At 39.0% G+C, this 19,592-nt stretch overlaps 1 protein-coding gene across 7 annotated transcripts in view; it reads right to left on the reverse strand.

Moving 5' to 3' along the window:
* The window catches only part of EPB41L4A (erythrocyte membrane protein band 4.1 like 4A), a 365,694-nt gene that overhangs the window by 109,569 nt on the left and 236,533 nt on the right, over positions 1-19,592 (reverse strand). For 3 of the 7 annotated variants that reach the window (XM_004267456.3, XM_033423779.2, XM_049707506.1), the window contains 5 exons: positions 7,589-7,636; positions 6,930-6,998; positions 6,216-6,326; positions 5,053-5,134; positions 218-948 (listed from right to left, as the gene is read on the reverse strand). In XM_004267456.3, coding sequence (XP_004267504.1) covers positions 820-948; positions 5,053-5,134; positions 6,216-6,326; positions 6,930-6,998; positions 7,589-7,636 — 439 coding nt within the window. In that variant the 3' untranslated portion in view covers positions 218-819. Of the gene's footprint in view, positions 1-217; positions 949-1,990; positions 2,037-5,048; positions 5,135-6,215; positions 6,327-6,929; positions 6,999-7,588; positions 7,637-19,592 lie in introns of those variants that run through there. The other 4 variants (XM_033423776.2, XM_033423778.2, XM_033423777.2 and 1 more) reach the window with 4 other exon arrangements.

Raw genomic sequence — 19,592 nt, forward strand, 5'->3', positions numbered from 1 at the left:
GGAGAAAGGGAAGGACTAGGGTTGATGGCAGCCATGGCGAGCCTTGTCTGTTGGGTAAGGAGAAGATGAAAGATGTCCTGCATGAGTATTCCTGTTTTTCCTGTAGACTGCAATCATCTGCAGAGAGGAAACGTCTGAAATAGTATTTGGGGAGAATTAGCCAGGCAGACTGGAAGGGACCATTTCAGGTAGAGGGTCATGAATTTATAAGCTGAGGTCAACTGAAATCCACACATAGCCTTTTTTTTTCTGAAAGCACAAGACAAGGACACTAGAAATTAAAAGCAGCACTTAACAAACTTTTTTTTAACATTTGCAAATAATCGTTGGAACTTAATGCCACAAAATACGGTATTACAAAGAACATGTGAATAAAAATATCTGCAGTGTGAAAGCGATGCTTCAGTCATGCATTTGTGCGCAGGCAGATCCACCCAGAGTTGGGAAGGACCTTTTCATCCCACTTGGTGTGCTACTGCACAGCTAGCCGGCTGCAGTCCAGGATTCCAGAACTTTGAACCGAAGCATCTGGTGTTGGTTGTGGCAGACACAAGATAACTTGGGAGTTTCCAGGAAGGAAAACATGGCATCAAGTGAATAAGTTTTAAAATACTGTCTTTCCAGTGACCAAATAAAAAGGCCCTTAGGCACAAATATACTGTAGTTAAACCTTTAAAAGATGCAACAGACTCCATTATTTTCTTCTGAAGAAACACTTCTGCAGGTCCAAGATACTTGAATAATTATAATTCACAGTTTCAAAGTAAAGGTGGCACACACACCCTTCCCACCCCCCCCATCCCTAGCCCTTCACTGGGATTAAGTCTCTATCTTGAGGCGTGAAGCTTGGGTAGTTTTTATTGTTTTTGCTGTGTGTTTTCCAGCCAGATTGCTTGTAGACGTCTGAGATTTTTCTTCAATCAGGCTATCTTTAGACCCGTTTCTTCTCTAGAAAAGAATGCATTTGAAAAATACAGAAAGTAAGATTCAGAGAAGAAACTACAGCCAAATCAATTTTATTAACACAAATACTAAGATTTAAGACATCACATTGTATTTAGGAAAGGTATGTAATGTCAAAAGCTGTTCAAATATTCCCTTTATTTAAATAGTTATGATAAACAACATGAAGATTATGTTTAAATCTTAAAAAAGTTACTCTGACAGTTACATGCATAACAGATCTTACTCATGAAAACCAGGCATAAATCTCAACCCATTCCCCCAATGAAGTGTTATTTCCATGGTAGTTGCTGCTAACCCAGGCTCTCAGGCCTCCTGCTTTTCCAAGGAGGGGCAGAGAGATGAAAAGCATGGGGAGCTGGGGGTAATTTTTACTTTTCCCTGATTGTATTTTCAGTAGTCACTGAAAGAAACCTGTACAACACAATGCCCTGGGGACCCGCATCACTTGGGGCTAGAGCTCCCTGTTAGCTGTGGTGGCCCCATCCTGGAGAAATGGGAGTGGAGCTGCCAGAGCCTGAGCACCACACCCAGGGCTTCTGGAAGTGGGTCATGTCCTCCCACAGCCACAGGTGGAGGCCCTGAGGATGACACCAAAGTGCCTCCACAGCTCCCTCTTCTGCTTAACAGACCTGCTCTTAGCTCCTTCTAGAGATGGCCCAAGCTGTCAGTAGATCTGGCTAACAAGCGTATTTCCTTCCGCACAAGTACCTGCCCATACATAATGAGCTACACTCCAGAATTCATTATTTTGAGATTCATTTGGGCTAAAAATCAACTACCCTCTAAGCGGCTGTCTTTCATCTGTTCCTACAGCTGGCTTGATTTGATTTACTCATATTCAGAGAGGCACCGATGGAGCAACAATTCTGCTAAGCATGAGGAGTACAAATCAAGCTAATTTTGGATCGTCCGACGTTATCTGTTCGGGACAGGTTTCTAGGTAACGGGAGAGGGAGGAGGACACCAGAGCATGAGTAAGTCAGGGCAGGGGAATAGAGAGCTAATATATCAGAAGAATCACTACCTTTTAAGTTTGTTGAGGGCTGAACCTATCTCTTCTGCCTGCACACCTTAAAGGAATAAGGAAAATGAATCAAAGTCCCTAATCCACCCCACTTTTACCAGGCTTCTGCATGAAAAAGTAAGGTGAGGTATAGGCAGGCCAGGCCACTAGCAGAAATCTGGCATCATTCTGGAACTTAGGAAATGCAGCTTTCCCACTTCCCCATATCATTTGCATCCTTTCTCCACATGGCAACCAGATCAGTTGTTTCCTTTTGGCACTCAGAATAAAATGCAAACAAACTCTTTACCATGGCATCTAAGGCCCTGCATTATCCACCCTCCTTCCCCTTTACTCTGCTCAGACCTCAAACACCCCGGCCCTTTCCAGCCTCAGCTCTTTCTTCTGCTTCCATCAGCCTTTCACAAATACATGGCTGGCTCCTTCTCTACCTGTGAGTTTCAGCTTTACAGGTCACTTTCTGAGACCGTCTTTGCCCTATCTTTCTAAAGTGAGGCCATATGTTCGTTTTCTAACTCAGACCTTTGTTTCTTCATAATACTTACCTAGTTGTTGTTTTTTAAATTGTTTTACCTGTTTACTCTTATGTATTATGTGTCAAGGCCAGGAGTCAGCAAACATTTTCTGCAAAGGGCCAGATTATAGACTACCTTCTGTCTCTATTGCATATTCTTTTTCCCTCCCCACAAGCAACCCTTTAAAAACATAAAAACAATTATTAGCTCCTGGACTGTACAGAAACAGGCTGCAGACTAACTTTAGCCCTTGGGCTGTAGTTTGCTGACTGTCCCAGTGAGTGCCTTGTCACTCCTTAGATGTGCTCATTAGATAGCTGTTGAATTCAAAATCAAAGGTTCCCAGAGACAAGCTTAGAATCAGTGCCACTGATTAAAAGGTGCATGTGAGTTGTTCTTGTATGCAGCACAGTGACGGCTATTCTTTCAACATTTCATGTGTATAATTTAAGTTTTTTGAGATTCCTAAATGATGGTGATTAGAGAGTCTAGAGTAGTTGGAAAAGCAAAAATACATGAAATTCCCATTTGTATTGAAGCCAACTTAAATTTAAGACCCAAAAAAAAGAGCTTTGAAAAGTAACAGTGCTTATTAATCTTCCCAGCAACTTTAAGAGGTAGGTTATTATCTACATTGCAAAGAAATTTAGTCTTAGAAGTTAAACAATGTTCAGAGTCACACAAGTGGCGTGTGGAGACAAGGAGACACTAATGCAGGTCCTATCTGAATGTGAAGCCTCAACTAATCATGAATGTAATTTTTTTAAAGTGCTATTGACTTGAAACAAATTGTTTGGATAAACTATTAGCTCTCCCCGATTTATCTAATCAAAAATTACACAGATTTTAGTGGAAGTTGTGGTTAACCACTCAGATCTCCATTCCAGACTGAGGCATTCATTCCCCAGCAGCTTGGAGTGTTGGCTGCCATACAGCTCAAAGCTGAGCCCCTGGGACTTCCCTGGTGGCACAGTGGTTAAGAATCCACCTGCCAATGCAGGGGACATGGGTTCAAGCCCTGGTCCGGGAAGATGCCACATGCCACGGAGCAACTAAGCCCATGTGCCACAACCTCTGAGCCTGCACTCTAGAGCCCACGAGCCACAACTACTGAAGCCCGCGTGCCTAGAGCCCATGCTCCACAACAAGAGAAACCACGGCAGTGAGAAGCCCGCACACCGCAATGAAGAGTAGCCCCTGCTTACCGCAACTAGAGAAAGCTTGCGCACAGCAACAAAGACCCAATGCAGCCAAAAATAAATAAATAAATATTAAAAAAAAACCAAAACTGAGCCCCTCCCCAGGAACAGCCCTGCGCTAAAGAGAGCCACCTTGTTCCAGGTTATGCCCCCTCCCAGGGGCACCCTTTACCCAGTCACTTGCTACATGGTGAGTGTTTAAGGCCCAGCCCCCTTGTCTCCAAGTGGGATGAATCAGAAGAGCCATCTCAGCTCCAGAGCTCCCCATGGGATCATCTGATGCCTTTATTGGGACTATACCACTCAGTTCAACTCTTGCCTATCTCCTAAGAGCACTTTCCAGTATACCTCCTCCATGCAAACCTCCATTGCAGAATCTCTTCCTAGGGAACCTAACCTAAATTAGCACGGGCTTTTTCTGTCCTTGCTCAAGTCACTGACAAAAATGAGTCAAGATAAGCACAGGGCAGTATATGATGGATATGCTGGAGTCAGGGTTCTTAGGTTGTCCATGAACTTCCTGAATTATATGCTTATGTGCATTAAATATGTGCTTACATGCATTTTATGGGGAAGAGACAGTAGCTATAATTGCCTTTCAAAGGGATCCACAATCCAAACAATCCACTGCAAACAACAGGCGGATACTGATCCATTATAAACATCAAGTTTGTTTCTGGAGTAATGATTTAAACAGATATAAATCCATCCAACAACCTTACACAGCCTCCATGTTTTTCTATCGCATTAAAAAAAAATACAATGAGAGATGATGTCAAACACCTTGCTGAAATGTCTGCTACAGTGCTCCCCTGATAACAGCTATCTAATTCAGCTGAGTGTTACATTGATTTTGTTAAGGCAGCTAGATGCTTTGCCATGTCCTTGAATTCCATTTTGACCACATTTTCTAAACATTTCCAGAAGAAAAGTAATTCTCTTTGATGAAGAAGACAGAAATAAAATAGGACTTGAGTAATTCTCTGTCTGCCATCAGTTAACGATCGAACATGGGCCCCCTCTGAGTCTACCACTTTATCCCTGTTTCTCTGGCTCAAAAAATAATCTAGACATACTTTTTAAAATTAGTGAAGCCCATTGTTTCTTTATTCTGGCTCCAAACAATCTTACGATCTTTGTTATCATTGGCTTTGCCCCAAGCCTCAGATCATTTTAGACCTTACACTACCTCTAGCTCGCACCGCTAATGTAACTCTTCCCAGGTTGTGCCTTGTCTTGAACACACACCCTTCCTTCCTTCTCCTTCCATGTTTTGTACATGTTTTTTTTTTAAACACAGAATCTTGTCATCAGTACAACACCTTCTTAAAACTTGATTATTACCTACTTGATGAACTGTGGAGCCACCAGAACCCTGAGCATCTGAAGATCGGGTCACAGGAAGTGGAGGTACAAGATCCGTTTTTGAACTGCAGAGAGTCAGTTTTAGAATTAATGACTGAGGCAGTACCTAGAATCACAATCTGAGGTAGAAAAGGGCTATAGCAAAGTAAGCATGTTTTACATATCTTTGTCTTCCTTACACTGCCTACCACAGTGCTTTACACAGATAGGCATTTAATAAATGTTTTTGAATTCAACGGGTTAAGTAACTTGCCCAAAATCACAGCAAATAACTAGAAGAACCAAGAATATAACATAGGTATGGTTCCCATGTGCTTTTCTTACTGTGATATGTTGTATAAATGGATTTTTGATTTGTTTCTAGAGAAACACTTATTGGCCATTTATTCTTTTTTTATAAATCTATGGAGTTATAGACAGCAATGGCCTATATTTTACAAGCAAAACAAAACAAAAAAAACCCAGCCTATATCTCTCTCCAACGGGCTAGCCTATCTCCCAATTTGTTAATGTTTATCAAAGTTTTAAGCCTTAATTCAGAGTTTAATGGCTGACACTCCTATCCAGCAATACCAAGTACATGAATTTCCATGACTACAGTACTTTTACAAATGGATGCATAGTTATTTCATTAACACATTCATTTAACATATAGTACCTATCATGTCAAGCTGAGATATGGCCACTTTCCTCGAAAGAGAAACTAAATAACACAAAGAAACAAACTACTGTAATATATAACATTTGCTGTGGTAAAAGAAGACAAAATGCCATCAGTTCCAAAAGAAACTCTTATGCCAACTTCTCTCAAATACGGATGCATTTATTATTCAAAATAGAACAGCTCATGCATTTTCTCTTTCTTCTGAAAGCTTCAGTGCATAGCCTGGAAGGGCCATAATTCAGCCTAAGTATAGTCTAGGTCTGTGCTATCCAGTACGGCAGCCACTAGCCACACATGGCTGCTTAAGTTTAAATTAATGAAAATTAATAATATTAGATTTTTAGTTTCTAGGTCACACTAGCCACATTTCAAACACCCCATAGCCACAGACATAGAATACTTCCATCACTGCAGAAAGTTCTATTGTACTGTGCTGTTCTGGAGCCGTGAGGGTGATGATGTACTCACACTTGCCTACTTACTTCACTTCTGAGAGAACGGATCGCTCTCCATCTGAACACTGGGACCTGCGATACTGGCGGTAACTTCGAGGTGAATGAGAATGCCGGATGCGGACTGGGTCACCTTGAGTCCTAAACAAGACACCAAAAACCGTGGAGACAAACACAGCAGAAGTCAGAACAGGATAATTTGGAGATTTTCCTTAATATTGAAACTGCAAAGCAATAATAACTTTGAGAGTTTTAAAAAGAACTTGATTCCTCTAAGCTTGGAAAGCCTAAGTGGCTTCAATCTCACAAGTTAACAAAAGAAAACTGCCTCCATCATACATGAAAATAAAACTTTATAGTACAGTTGACCCTTGATCAATACTGGGTTAGGGATACCAACCCTGAGCGAAGTCGAAAATCCCCATATAACTTTACAGTCTGCCCTCCACGACTGAATCCCTCCATGGATTCAGCCAGCCAGGATCCTTATTTAGTGTAAAAAATCCCAGTATAAGTGGACCACCTACAAACAGGCAGTTAATAAGAGAGAGAGTGATTGCAGTACAGAATGAATAATTAGCTTTAATACCCTCTTTTCTACTTCTTCCTCTATAGTTATTTTTAATTTTAGTTAAAATGTAAAGACAAAGCACTGAATGGAACACCACTGAAGAGTAAGAATGGATTCCTCATTTACAAATATTAATAAAACTTTTTAAAAAAGATTTTCAAAGACATACTCACTCTATTTTAGTGTATGGAATCTCTTTTAATTGTTCTTCTGACAGTCCAGATGGATCCACAAGTTCCTTTCTAGAAGGGAATGAGCATGAGAATTAACGTTTTGATACTGGTATAAATACTAACACCTTTCACAATTGGCAGGTGAGTTTCCCCCTTTCTAATCTTGTTGCAAAACACGGTGTTAATAAAACTAATAGAGTATAAGCCAGGAACGAAGATTTTAAAACTAGGATGTATTTCAGGAAAAAAATGGGAGGAAAACCTTTTCTAGAGCTCTTCTACCTTCTTCCAGTTTTTCTGTATCCAGAATGTAGATGACTCTGCAGCCACCTCCATTTCCCTACAAAAGATCTGCTTCTCTCCCCTGTAGCAGGTGTCTTTTTTTCTTACAAATTTCTTTTCCTTGATATTTATTTATACAATATTGACCTGTCTGAGGTTCATTTACAGGCGAGGCTAACTGGCCTCAGGAGAGGAGATGTCAGGGCTGCCTGCAGAGGTCTGCTGGTGTGGTAAGGCACCACCACTGAGTGCCAGGCTCCACAGAATGACGGCAGTGAAGGCCACCTGACAGGCTTCAGCCCGAGGCTGCCTCTTGGTGTCAGTGGTCTTCCTTGTAAATGCCTTCAAACCACATGGGTTTTAAAAACAGTACTCACTGAATATGCTTCCATAACTCTTCTTTTGCTTGAATATCGGGACTTCTCCTATAAATAGTAAAAACAACACTCATCTCTGCAAACATGCTTCATCTAACAATCTAATCTCTAACTTTAGAAGAGCTACAACATTAACAGTTTCCAGACTGTGAAGTTCTTATTTGCCCGCTGACACCAGACAAGGAAAGACTGGACAGGGAGGGCTAATGTGGGATGGTTAGTACAAAGATACCAGACAATTTATCTGCTAGCCCACTAAAAAAAAAAATCACATAAAAATCAGCCATAACCAGGGCTTCATTTAATGAAAGAGCTTAGAACTACAGGGGCAAATCTACACACCCTCCAGTGGTGGTTTTACAATGAAGAATGATCTGAGGCTTCTGTTTCTGATCCTGCTAATTACTTCTAAGAAAAGGCAAAAGAATTCATCCTGATTCTATTAATATGAACGAGTCCCAACGTGATCTGTGATTACCTAGTGGAAGCAGCCCCGCAAGGGCAAAGAAAATGGTGGGACAGCCAGATTGGCAGACTGTGCGCCACTGACCCACTGTCCTTTCTTGTTGCATCTGATGTTGCATTTCCGGGCCACGGCGTGGGCCCACAAAGCTGGAACCTATCTGTGGCCTGTGCTGCCACGCCCCACATGCCCTTCTCCATCCTATATACAGAGCCCACAGATCTCTTCTGCTCCAAGAACTACTTGAATAGAAACCGTACCACTACTTTTAATTTCCTAGAATGAGAAATTCAAAGCCAGCATTCAGGTGTTCACACTCCCCATAATAGCAATGAGAACTGGAAATCTATGATCACAGCACTTGTTGCCACAGAATGATTTTTTTTTTCCTAGTGAGAAAATAAGCTTTCGTCAGTCCTTTCAAGAGAACCAAGGTCTAATAAAGGCGCCAAGAAAAAACCCAAACCCTAACAATTAAAATGCCTGGAGCTAAACAAAGCCACTGATGTTCTGTCCTGTGGAATTTTACATTCATAATCTGTATCAGCATTTCTGGGCTCAATATTACTTTCAGCATATGATATTATCATTGATTTTGTTTTTCTCAGTTAATAAGGGCATTACTGAAGCATTCTGGTAGGGCTTTCTGAGCTCACAGAATACAATAAATTACTTTCTGGCAATTGAATTGACTAAGTGGCTTTTCCTTTGTGGAGAAAAAAAAAATCTGTAAAGACCTTTTAATCAACTCAAAAGGAGTCAAACACAGAAGATAAGGGGAAGGAGGACTTCCCTGGTGGCGCAGTGGTTAAGAATCCACCTGCCAATGCAGGGGACACGGGTTCGAGCCCCAGTCCGGGAAGATCCCACATGCTGCGGAGCAACTAAGCCCGTGCGCCACAACTACTAAGCCTGTGCTCTAGAGCCCGCGAGCCACAACCACTGAAGCCCGCGCGCCACAACTACTGAAGCCTGTGCACCAAGAGCCCGTGCTCCGCAACGAGAAGCCACCGCAATGAGAAGCCCGCACACCACAACAAAGAGTAACCCCCGCTCGCTGCAACCAGAGAAAGCCACGCGCAGCAACGAAGACCCAACACAGCCAAATATAAATTAATTAATTAAAAAAAAATTTTTTTTTTAAAGAAGATAAGGGGGAGGAGATGAAGCCTTGGTCTCAGACATATAAAATATGGTATTGTTAAAGGTAGAGTTCGTTATAAAGAATAAAATTGTATGCTTAAAAAACTTAAATGCTTCTTTGGAAGGATTTCCTATATGGGATCTGCCTTTCCTACATTTGGCTGGTCTGATTCACTAGACAATAGACAATACATTCAATGATACTTCCAGAGAAGGTGCTAATATTAAAAGCACTAAGCTATTATTCTGTTTCCAGAGAGAGATGGTTCCATTGTAATTATACATCAGCATCTGATTCTTACAGGAAGTCACCCAATAATCCATAGTATTATATAATATCTAGGTTAGGAAGCTACTCTGCTGGGAATCATTCTTATTTCAGGAAGGTGCAGTAGTGAGGCTATCTTCAAGTTAGAGCAGGGTGTCTCAACCTCAGCACTACTGACATTTTGGGTCAGATAATTCTTAGTTGCCGGGGGCTGTCCTGTGCACTGTAGGATGATTAGTAGCACCCACAGCCTTGACCCCTAGATGCAGTAACATCTTCCCAGTGGGACGACCAAAAATGATGCTGGACATTGCCAAATGTCCCTGCCCCAGATTTGAAACCACTGGTCAAAGGTATGATGAGGCACAGCTAAGGTTTCGTGAAGGAACAAAGAGGCCAAGTTATTGTAAAGATCCAGTATGTGGCTACTGAATAGTGTTGGAGAGAATGACACTGAGGCAGGAACTAAATCTTAAAAGAATGAAGGAATAATCTGATGGCATGAGACTCAAAGCTAAGTGCTTTGAGGGAGGAGGGGAGGAGAATGAGAAAAAGCAATGAGGGGCAAGGAGGACACGCCCCCCAAGGCCACCACACCAGGCCTAGTGGTGGTGAAAGATGATGAATATGAGCAACATACAAAAAACTGATAACAATAGATATTTCTGAGTGTTGGAATTGCAAGTAATTTTTTATTTTCTTATTTATACTTCCCTATCGTGTCTGACTTTTTTTTTTTTTTTTTTTTTTGCGGTATGCGGGCCTCTCACTGCTGTGGCCTCTCCCGTTGCGGAGCACAGGCTCCGGACGTGCAGGCCCAGCAGCCATGGCTCACGGGCCCAGCCACTCCGCGGCATGTGGGATCGTCCCGGACCCATGTCCCCTGCATCGGCAGGCGGACTCTCAACCACTGCACCACCAGGGAAGCCCTGATGTTTTTCTTTTAGCCAAGAGAATTTCTTACGTTAATTATCAGAAAAGAAAAAAAAAAAGGTATTTTCATGTTTTAAAAAGCTACTATGGGGGGGAGGGATAAATTAAGAGTTTGAGATTAACATATACATACTACTATATGTAAAAAAGATAAACAACAACGACCTACTGTACAGCACAGGAAACTATATTCAACATCTTGTAATAACCTATAAGGGAAAAGAATCTGAAAAAGCATATGTACAACTGAATCACTTTGCTGTACACCTGAAACTAACACAACATTGTAAATCAACTATACGTCAATTTTTTAAAAAAAGTTATTAATGCTGCAATTCCACAAGAAATGCCTTTCATTCCCATCTCAGAAAAATTAGCAGAAATGTTACCTTAAAAGAAGATCAGTCCTTCTAGCCATAAATATTGGTCTTAAAAAATTCAGGAATTTAGTGTATATGTTTAAATTCTACAGCAACATAATAGTCATATATTTAACCAAACTGAGTTCTGAAATGCCAGCAGTTTCAAACAGCTTTAAGACAAGGAAAAGTCCCAAGGCTATAAAAAAAAAAAAAAAAACGCTAATCTCCAACTGCTAGACTACCTGTGATTTAATAAATTTAAACACAGGCTACATGCTAATGAGAACTATATCATTTTTATGCTGACAACTGCACAAATTTCATCAGTAATTTAGGATGATTTCATTAGGTGCAGCTCAACATCATTTTGTGGATTCAGGAAGCTGTGGAATTTTAACAGCCATTTTTCTTAATTAAAAGGCTTAATTATGTAGGTGTTTTACTTGAACTCTCCAAATAAATTCCTAAGGAAATAAAACCATGAGTTGTCCATAGGTACAATGTATATATAAAATATACATGCAGTCCAGTATTAGTCCAATATCTTTCAAAAGTATCCCTCATACACACCTTATACCAATAACTCAAATTAATATTCACCTTTCAGAGAAATTTCTTTGATGAGACATCATTTAGAAATAATTTTTCTTCTTCCTTATAGTCTTCTTCTGCATCCTCCAAATACTCTAATTATATTACCTAGAAAATATTACACTATAATATATGGCATATATTATATATATAGTGTATATATAATATATGCCATATATTATATAGTACAGCATATAATATATGCTATATATTATAGTATAGTAGATAATATACTATGTTTTATGTATTATATTATACTGAAAATAAAATAATAAGTATGACAGCATTTGACTTATTATTTTTGTGATCTTATACTGACCACTGCTATAGAAGGAAATTTAGAGCTGAAAATGTGTTACTAAGAAAACTAAGTTTACAAAACATCTTTATTTAAAGAATTCAAAGCACTTAACATATATCTCAGAATAGATATGATTAGATGTCTTAATCTTCCCCTCCTTCCCTCTCCCCCTCTCAGAATTAAAGAAAGATTAGAAAGCCAATTAGATTAGAAAGCCACAGAGCCCAGAAACCTAGCTGCTGAATATCGCTCAGGAGTCACTTCCAGGGACTTCACTCTATATCTTTATCTAAGGCCCAGACTTCTGTTCTGTGTTTAACTGGGAACATCCTTCTACCCTGACCACCTCATCTTCCACAGTAGCATTTTTCAATAGAAGTAGTAAGACATTATTACCACCAGGGGGAGCCTGAGCCTTCATGCACACACAGCTTGAACCTATGAGAACTTAACTGTTTCAGCTTTGATGCCTCCTCCAAATATCCCAGTGAGTAAAAATTCATCCATGTAGAAAAGAAGTTTCATCTAAGTTTCCTAATGATAAGAAAACGTTAATGGCAATGCAACTGAAAGATAAACTGGATAAAACCATACTTCTCACATTTTTCTAGATGATATCCAATCATATTTCAGTTTAATGTGTTTTAGGAGAGAAGATTTTGTATTTTATACTACTGTATGTCTCTGGCATTTAATAATAAACACAAGTTTCCAGTTTATCACTGGAGATTTAAAAAACAATCAGTGAATCATGTATGAATGATGTATCATAACATTCATCCTCAGTGGATACCTCTACATGGGCAATTTACAGACACTGTAGTAGGAATTCAAGAATATGGAAGTAACTGAGAGATATGTGGTTTACTATATATCTGAAATGCTACATATACTCATAAATATATCTGAAGAACAATTTTAATTACTTTCTTCAGATGGTGCTCTAACCATGTTTTAACTTAAAAAAAAAAAAAAAGCTGTAGTGATTCCTAAATTCTCAAATTCTAATTTTCATGTGAGTTGGGCCCCACCCGACTCTCTTCACTTCTCAGCTCTTCCTCATTTCAAGGGAAAAAAAATCAAGTACCTTGTTTATACAGATAAACTGAGACCTGGAGAACTTACTAATTACAGTAACTGCAATTAAGTATTTACGCTGTCACTTGACGTATGTGATCGGACTTAATAATGTTCAGCAAAATCTCATGAGGATGGTATCATCTGTGTTGTAGACACGACACTAGAAGTTTGTGGAGATTAGGTAATAAGCTAACACTCGGAGACGCAGAAGGCAGACAGAGGTCTGTCTGACGATAGCACCCAGCAGATATTTTCTTAATTGTCAACAAACCTCGGGTTTTTAATATCATAGCTCAAATAAAAGGCAGAGCCCAGTTTGTCCTAAATAAAGTAATCCATCATCTTGTAGAATTTGAACACTTTTATCCAGTTGCCTACCTGACATTTCCATTTGATCACCCACTTGGTTTTTCAAACCTAATGGAACAGAAATCTTGTCACTTCCCACACATCCCCAAACTACCTCACTCCATCTCATGGATGGAGTGGGTAAAAAGGCATGTCTATCCACTTAATCCATCAACTCAAAATTCATCCACAGTATCTCTCACACTATGAACCTGTTGGCTCTCCTTCCAAAATGTGTGTTCATCCACTTCTCTTCAATTCCACCACCACCTTGCACCTGGACCACCAAAATATTTTTAAATTGCTCTTCCTGCTTCCTTGTCTTTCTCAATCTGCTTTTTACTCAGCAGCCAGAGCAACTTCTGAATGAACTACTCTTAAAACAGATTTTTTTGTTAACTGTACTTTGGCCATATCAGCTATATAGTTAAGCAATCAAGTTCAGTTACAACGTCATCCCACAAACATTTACTAAGTCTTTTCACGGTTTGCTTTAAAACTGAATTCCAGAAAGGTACACATCAAACTCTTAATGGGGTTCTCTCATACAACTGCATTGTTCTGAAATAACCCTCTGTCTGATCTGATATTTTTATCATGAAGGTAAGATTTAAAAGAAAGTTTAAATAAGATTTTAAATTCAAAGTATCATTAGGCTCTTTTCTGATTTCAGTTGATCCGATAGAAGCAATATCCAATTCAAAGATATTACTCTACCTCAAAAGAATATTCTTTTTTGTTTGTTTGTTTGTTGTGCGGTACGCGGGCCTCTCACTGCTGTGGCCACTCCCGTTGTGGAGCACAGGCTCCAGACGCGCAGGCCCAGCGGCCATGGCTCACGGGCCCAGCCGCTCCGCGGGCATGTGGGATCTTCCCAGACCGGGGCACGAACCCGTGTCCCCTGCATCGGCAGGCGGACTCTCAACCACTGCGCCACCAGGGAAGCCCCAAAAGAATATTCTTGAACTTCCACTTCTGGTCCAATGGAGTAACTGGTATCAGACAAACCCTCCCTTCCCATCCTCAAAAACTATAAAACAAAATATACAAAGCAGCTGTTTGTCAGACATTGGGCAACAGATACCATAAGCCTGTGATCTTTGAGAGAAGGGAAACACAAGGTTAACCACCCCCCCACACCCCCCCCAACACCAACTTGCTCAAGTTTTCTGCCTGCTGGCACTTTCCCAATGTGGTACAAGGAGGTGAAACTCAAGAAGCAACAGATTCACAGGGATGAGGAGGTAGAAATCAAACTTTGAGGCTAAAATTTACAGTGCAGGATAAAAGAAAAAAGTGGGACTCGAGAAGTCTGCATGGGGTTTTCCTTAAGAGGTTGGCTGAGAACATTAACTACATTTAATCTATACATAAGCTGGGTGGCACTCTGAGGCCACTGCAAGGCTGAGAGCTGTGTGAAGTGGTAGCAGACAAGGCTCTGTTGCAGTCACAGTGGAGAAGCCACATGCTGAGCACTCTGTGCATTCAACTAAGACTCCAGAAAGGCCAGGCCTTAAGAATAAGGACCAAGACTCAAGTAAAGAACATACCCTAGGCTAAGGACAAAATCTAGAAAGTCCCATCCTATCAAAGCATGAAAAATAAGATCAAGAGGATCCAACAGTAATTCAGTTGCCTTCCAGAACAAAATTTGATACTCTTTAAAGGAAGACAACATAATCCAGACCTCCTACAACATATCCTCTAAAATTTCCAGCATGCAATAAAAAATTATTATACATGCAGAGAGGCAGAAAAATATAGTCATAATCTAGGAAAGAAAAAAAATGTAAGTAGTCAATAGAAATAGATTTTGAAAGACCCAGATATGGGAATTTACCAAGGGCTTTAAAACATCTTTTTTTGGGGGGGGGAGTGGGGGCACTGTGAGGCTTGTGGGATTTTAGTTCCCTGACCAGGGATCAAACCCAGGCCCTCGGCGGTGAGAGCTCAGAGTCCTAACCACTGGACTGCCAGGGAATCCCCCCTAAAACATCTTGTATAAATATATACAACAACTTAAAGGAAAATAGGAACATAATCAATGAATAGATGGGAAATCTCAGCAGAGAAATGGAAAGTATAAAAATAACAAAACTGAAATTCTAAAACAGGGAAGTACAAAGTTCACTGAATGAGTTTAATAGCAGACTGGACTATGAGGGTAGGAGGAAGGGTTGATGAAGTTGAAAACAGGTTAATAGAAATTACCATGATTGAAAAAAGGGAGAAAAATTTGAAACATGAACAGAACCTCAGTTGCTTATGGGACAATATCAAATGGTCTAACATACATACAACTGGATACCCAAAAGGAAAAAGAGAATGAGTCAGAAAAAAGAATTTGAAAAATAATGGCCAAAAATTTCCCCAATTTGGTGAAAAATACCAAATTACAGAAGAAGATGATAGATACAGTTGACCCTTGAACAACATGGGTTCGAACTGCTCGGCTCCACTTATACACAGATTTTTTTCAATAGTAAATACTACAGTACCTATACAGTCCAAAGGTGGTTGAATCCATGGATGTGGAATTGTGGATAAAGGGGAACTACGTATACCAAGGGCCGACTATAAGTTATACATGAATTTTCGAGGGCATGGGAGGGCTGGTGCCCCTAACCCTTGTGTTGTTCAAGGTTCAACTGTATAAAGAAAACCACACTTAGCCACACCATAATCAAAGAGCTACAAAGCTAAAGATAAAGAAAAAAAGTCATAAAAGTAGCTAGTGAAAAAAAGAAAAATTCCATACAGTGTTTACAGAATGAAGGCTAACTTACCACAAATGACAGAGATCAGAAGACAACAGACAATCTCTTTAAGGTGTGAAAGGAAAAACCATCAACCCCAAATTTGATAGATAGTGAAATATCTGTCACAAATAAGAGTAGAATAAAAACATTTTCATATAAAATAAAACAGACAATTTATCAACTACAGACCTGTATTACAAAAAATGCTAAAGGAAGGAAAATGGAACGTTGGATCTAGAGAAAGGAACAGAACAGACAGGTAACAGTAAACTGGGTAACTATTCATTTTCTATTGCCACTGTAACAAACTGCCATAAATTTAGTGGCTTAAAACAATACAAATGTATTATCTTACAATTCTGTAGGTCAGATCTGACACTGGTCTCCCTGGACTAAAATCAAGATGTTGACAGGGCTGCACTCCTTCCAGGGGGCTTTAGGAGAACATCCATTTCCTTGCCTCTTCCAGCTTTCAGAGGCTGCCCACATTCTTGGTTGATGACCCCTTCCTTCCTCCATCTTCAAATCCAGCAACAGCAGGTTAAGCTGTTCTCAAATTGAATTACTCTGACTTCCTCTTCTGTCCCTTTTTCCACTTTTAAGAACCCTTGTTGTTACTTGGGTCCACTTGGATAATTCAGGATAATCTCCTTGGCAGAAGGTCAACTGATTAACAAACTTAATTCCATCTGCAACCTTAATTCCCCTTCGCCATCTAACATAAAATTTCACAAGTTATGGAGATCAAGACATCGACATATCTAGGGGACATTTTCTGCCTACCACATTAACTATAAAATTTTGTTCCTCTTTTCCTGATTTCTTTTAAAAACAATGTACTGTTGAAGCAAAGATGGTAACATTGCAATGTGGGGCTACTAACATGCAAAAATCAAATATAGGACAATAGCACAAGAACAAAGAGGGGATAATTGGAACTATATTTTTCTAAGATTTCTATGTTTTAATAAAATTTTATATTAATCCTAAACAGACTGTGATAAATTAGGAACCATACTGTAAGTCATAAAGAAACCACTAAATAAAATAATAATAAAAAGTAGTATAGGTAAGATGTCAATATAAAAAGTAAAATAGAATACCAAAAAATATTCAGTTAACACAAAATACAATAGAAAAGGAGGAACAAACTAACAAAAAATAGATTCAGTAAACAGGAAGAAAGAGTAAGATGGCAGACTTAAACCCCAAAATATTAATAATTACATGACCCGTAAGCATCCTAAACATTCAATTTAAAAGTTAGAGATGGTCAGACTAGATTAAAAAAAAAAAAAAAAAAAGATCAGGGCTTCCCTGGTGGTGCAGTAGTTGAGAGTCCACCTGCCGATGCAGGGCACACGGGTTCATGCCCCGGTCCGGGAAGATCCCACATGCTGCGGAGCAGCTGGGCCCGTAAGCCACGGCCGCTGAGCCTGCGTGTCCGGAGCCTGTGCTCCACAACGGGAGAGGCCACAACAGTGAGAGGCCTGCGTACCGTTAAAAAAAAAAAAAAAAAAAAACGATCAAATACTGCTGTCTACAAGAGATCAAGAGATGAGCTTAAAGTATTAAAACATATATACCATGCAAAAAGTGAGCATGAAAAAGGTGTAACGGTTATATAAATACATACACATACACACACACACACACACACACACACACACACACACGAGTATGTGGGTATAGTGGACATAGAGAAAAGAGTATTATTATAAAGAGGACATTTCATAATGATAAAAAGAAAGAGAACAAGCCAAGGATGTCTGCTTTCTTAACACTTCGACTCAACATTGTAATTCAACACTATTCTGGAAAATCTAGCCAGTACATTTAGGAAAGAAATAGAAGTAAAAGGCAAAAGATTAGTAATAAAGGAAAGCTGTCTCCGTTCACAGACAAAATGATTGCAAAGGTAGAAAATCCTAAGAAAAAAAATTTTTTAAAGGCTTCCAAGGCTAAAAAGTCAATTTAACAAGGTTACAGGATGGCAAGATAAAATATCAATATTAAAAAAATAATTTGTTTCTATATACTAACAAACAATTTGAAAATAATATTTTACAAAATGTAGTTCAATACCATTGAAAATATTAAATATTTAGGATTAAATTTAACAAAATAAATGCAATAACTATACTGGAAACCTAGAAGCATTGCTGAAAGAAGTTAAAGACTTAAATACATGGATGAGTAGGACACTAATTTTCTCAAAATTGATCGATAGATACTCAACATAATGCTAATCTAAAGTCTACAGGATTTTTTCTTTTTTGTGAGCAAAAACTAACAAGCTGATTCAAAAATTTACATAGAACTGCAAAGGATCTAAAATAGCTAAAACAACCTTGACAAAAAGGACAAAGTTGGACAATTTACACTGCATGATTCAAATCTTACTGTAAAGCTACAGTAACTGAGACAACATGGTGGCTTAAGACTAGACAACAGATCAATGAAACAAAATTGGCCCATATCTAAGCAGTCTATTGATTTTCAACAAAGGCTCTAAGGCATTTCAATGAAGACAGTCTTTTCAACAAATGGTACTGGAAAAACACCTGGAAAAAAAAAAACTTCTCAACATCTACCTCTACCTCATACAATGAACAATTAACTCTAAATGGATCACAGATCTAAATATAAAAGCAAAGTCTACATAGTTGCTACAGGAAGATATGAGAATATCTTTGTGATATTCTTTGGGGTAGGCAAATATTCCCCAAAAAAGCCTTAACTATAAATGAAAAAAAAAGATATACTGGTCTTCATCAAAATTTAATGTCTGCTCACCAAAAGACAATGTTAAGAACATGAAAAAGCAAACCACAGCCGAGAATTCTTTTTCAGATATGTATATTCACAATACACATATCTGAAAAAGAACTTATATCCAGAACATATAAAAAGCCCTACAAATAAATAATAGAAAACAACAATTAAAAATGGGCAAAACTTGAACACTTTTCAAATGAACATATATGGATAACCAATAAGCACAGGAAAATGTGGTTAACTTTGTCAGTCATCAGCAGGGTACTACTACTTCAAGCCAACTAGACGAGCTAAAATTAACAAGACAGACAAAACCAAATATTGGCAAGAATAGAGCAGAACTGAATCTCACACATTGCTAGTGGGAGTATAAAATGATACAGCCTCTCTGGAAATCATTTGAGTAGCTTCTTATAAAATTAAATGTGGTTAGACATATCCTCTAACCGAGCAATTCCACTCAGGTATTTACCCCAAGGCAAAAGATAACATACTCCACAGGTACACTTGTGTGGAGTATCTTGAGCTTTTTCACAACACAGCAAAAACTGCAGACAATCCAAACATCCATCAAGAGGAGAATGGATAAACAAACTGTGGTATAATCGTACAATGGACTAAGCCACATTTTAAGAGAGCATATATTGTATAATTACATTTATGTGACATTCAGTAAGAGAAAAAATCTAATCTATGGTCATAGAAATCAGAACAGTGGCTGCCTATGGGGGATGGGGACTGAACAGAAGGAGTAGGAGGGAACTTTTTAAATTCTGTATCTTGATTGGCATGATGGATACACTATGTATACACTTGTCAAAATTTATAGACTTCTACCCATAAGGTGAGAGCAATTTCACTAGATGTAAATTTCACCTCAAATTACCTCAATTGTGAAAAAGTTTATTCCATAAGGTGTTAAATGAATCTCAGATCACTCAATTAAAAATGATTAAATCCATAGTCCCATGTACAATA

Source organism: Orcinus orca, chromosome 3, assembly GCF_937001465.1.
Source record: "Orcinus orca chromosome 3, mOrcOrc1.1, whole genome shotgun sequence".
Taxonomy (NCBI): Eukaryota; Metazoa; Chordata; class Mammalia; order Artiodactyla; family Delphinidae; genus Orcinus; species Orcinus orca.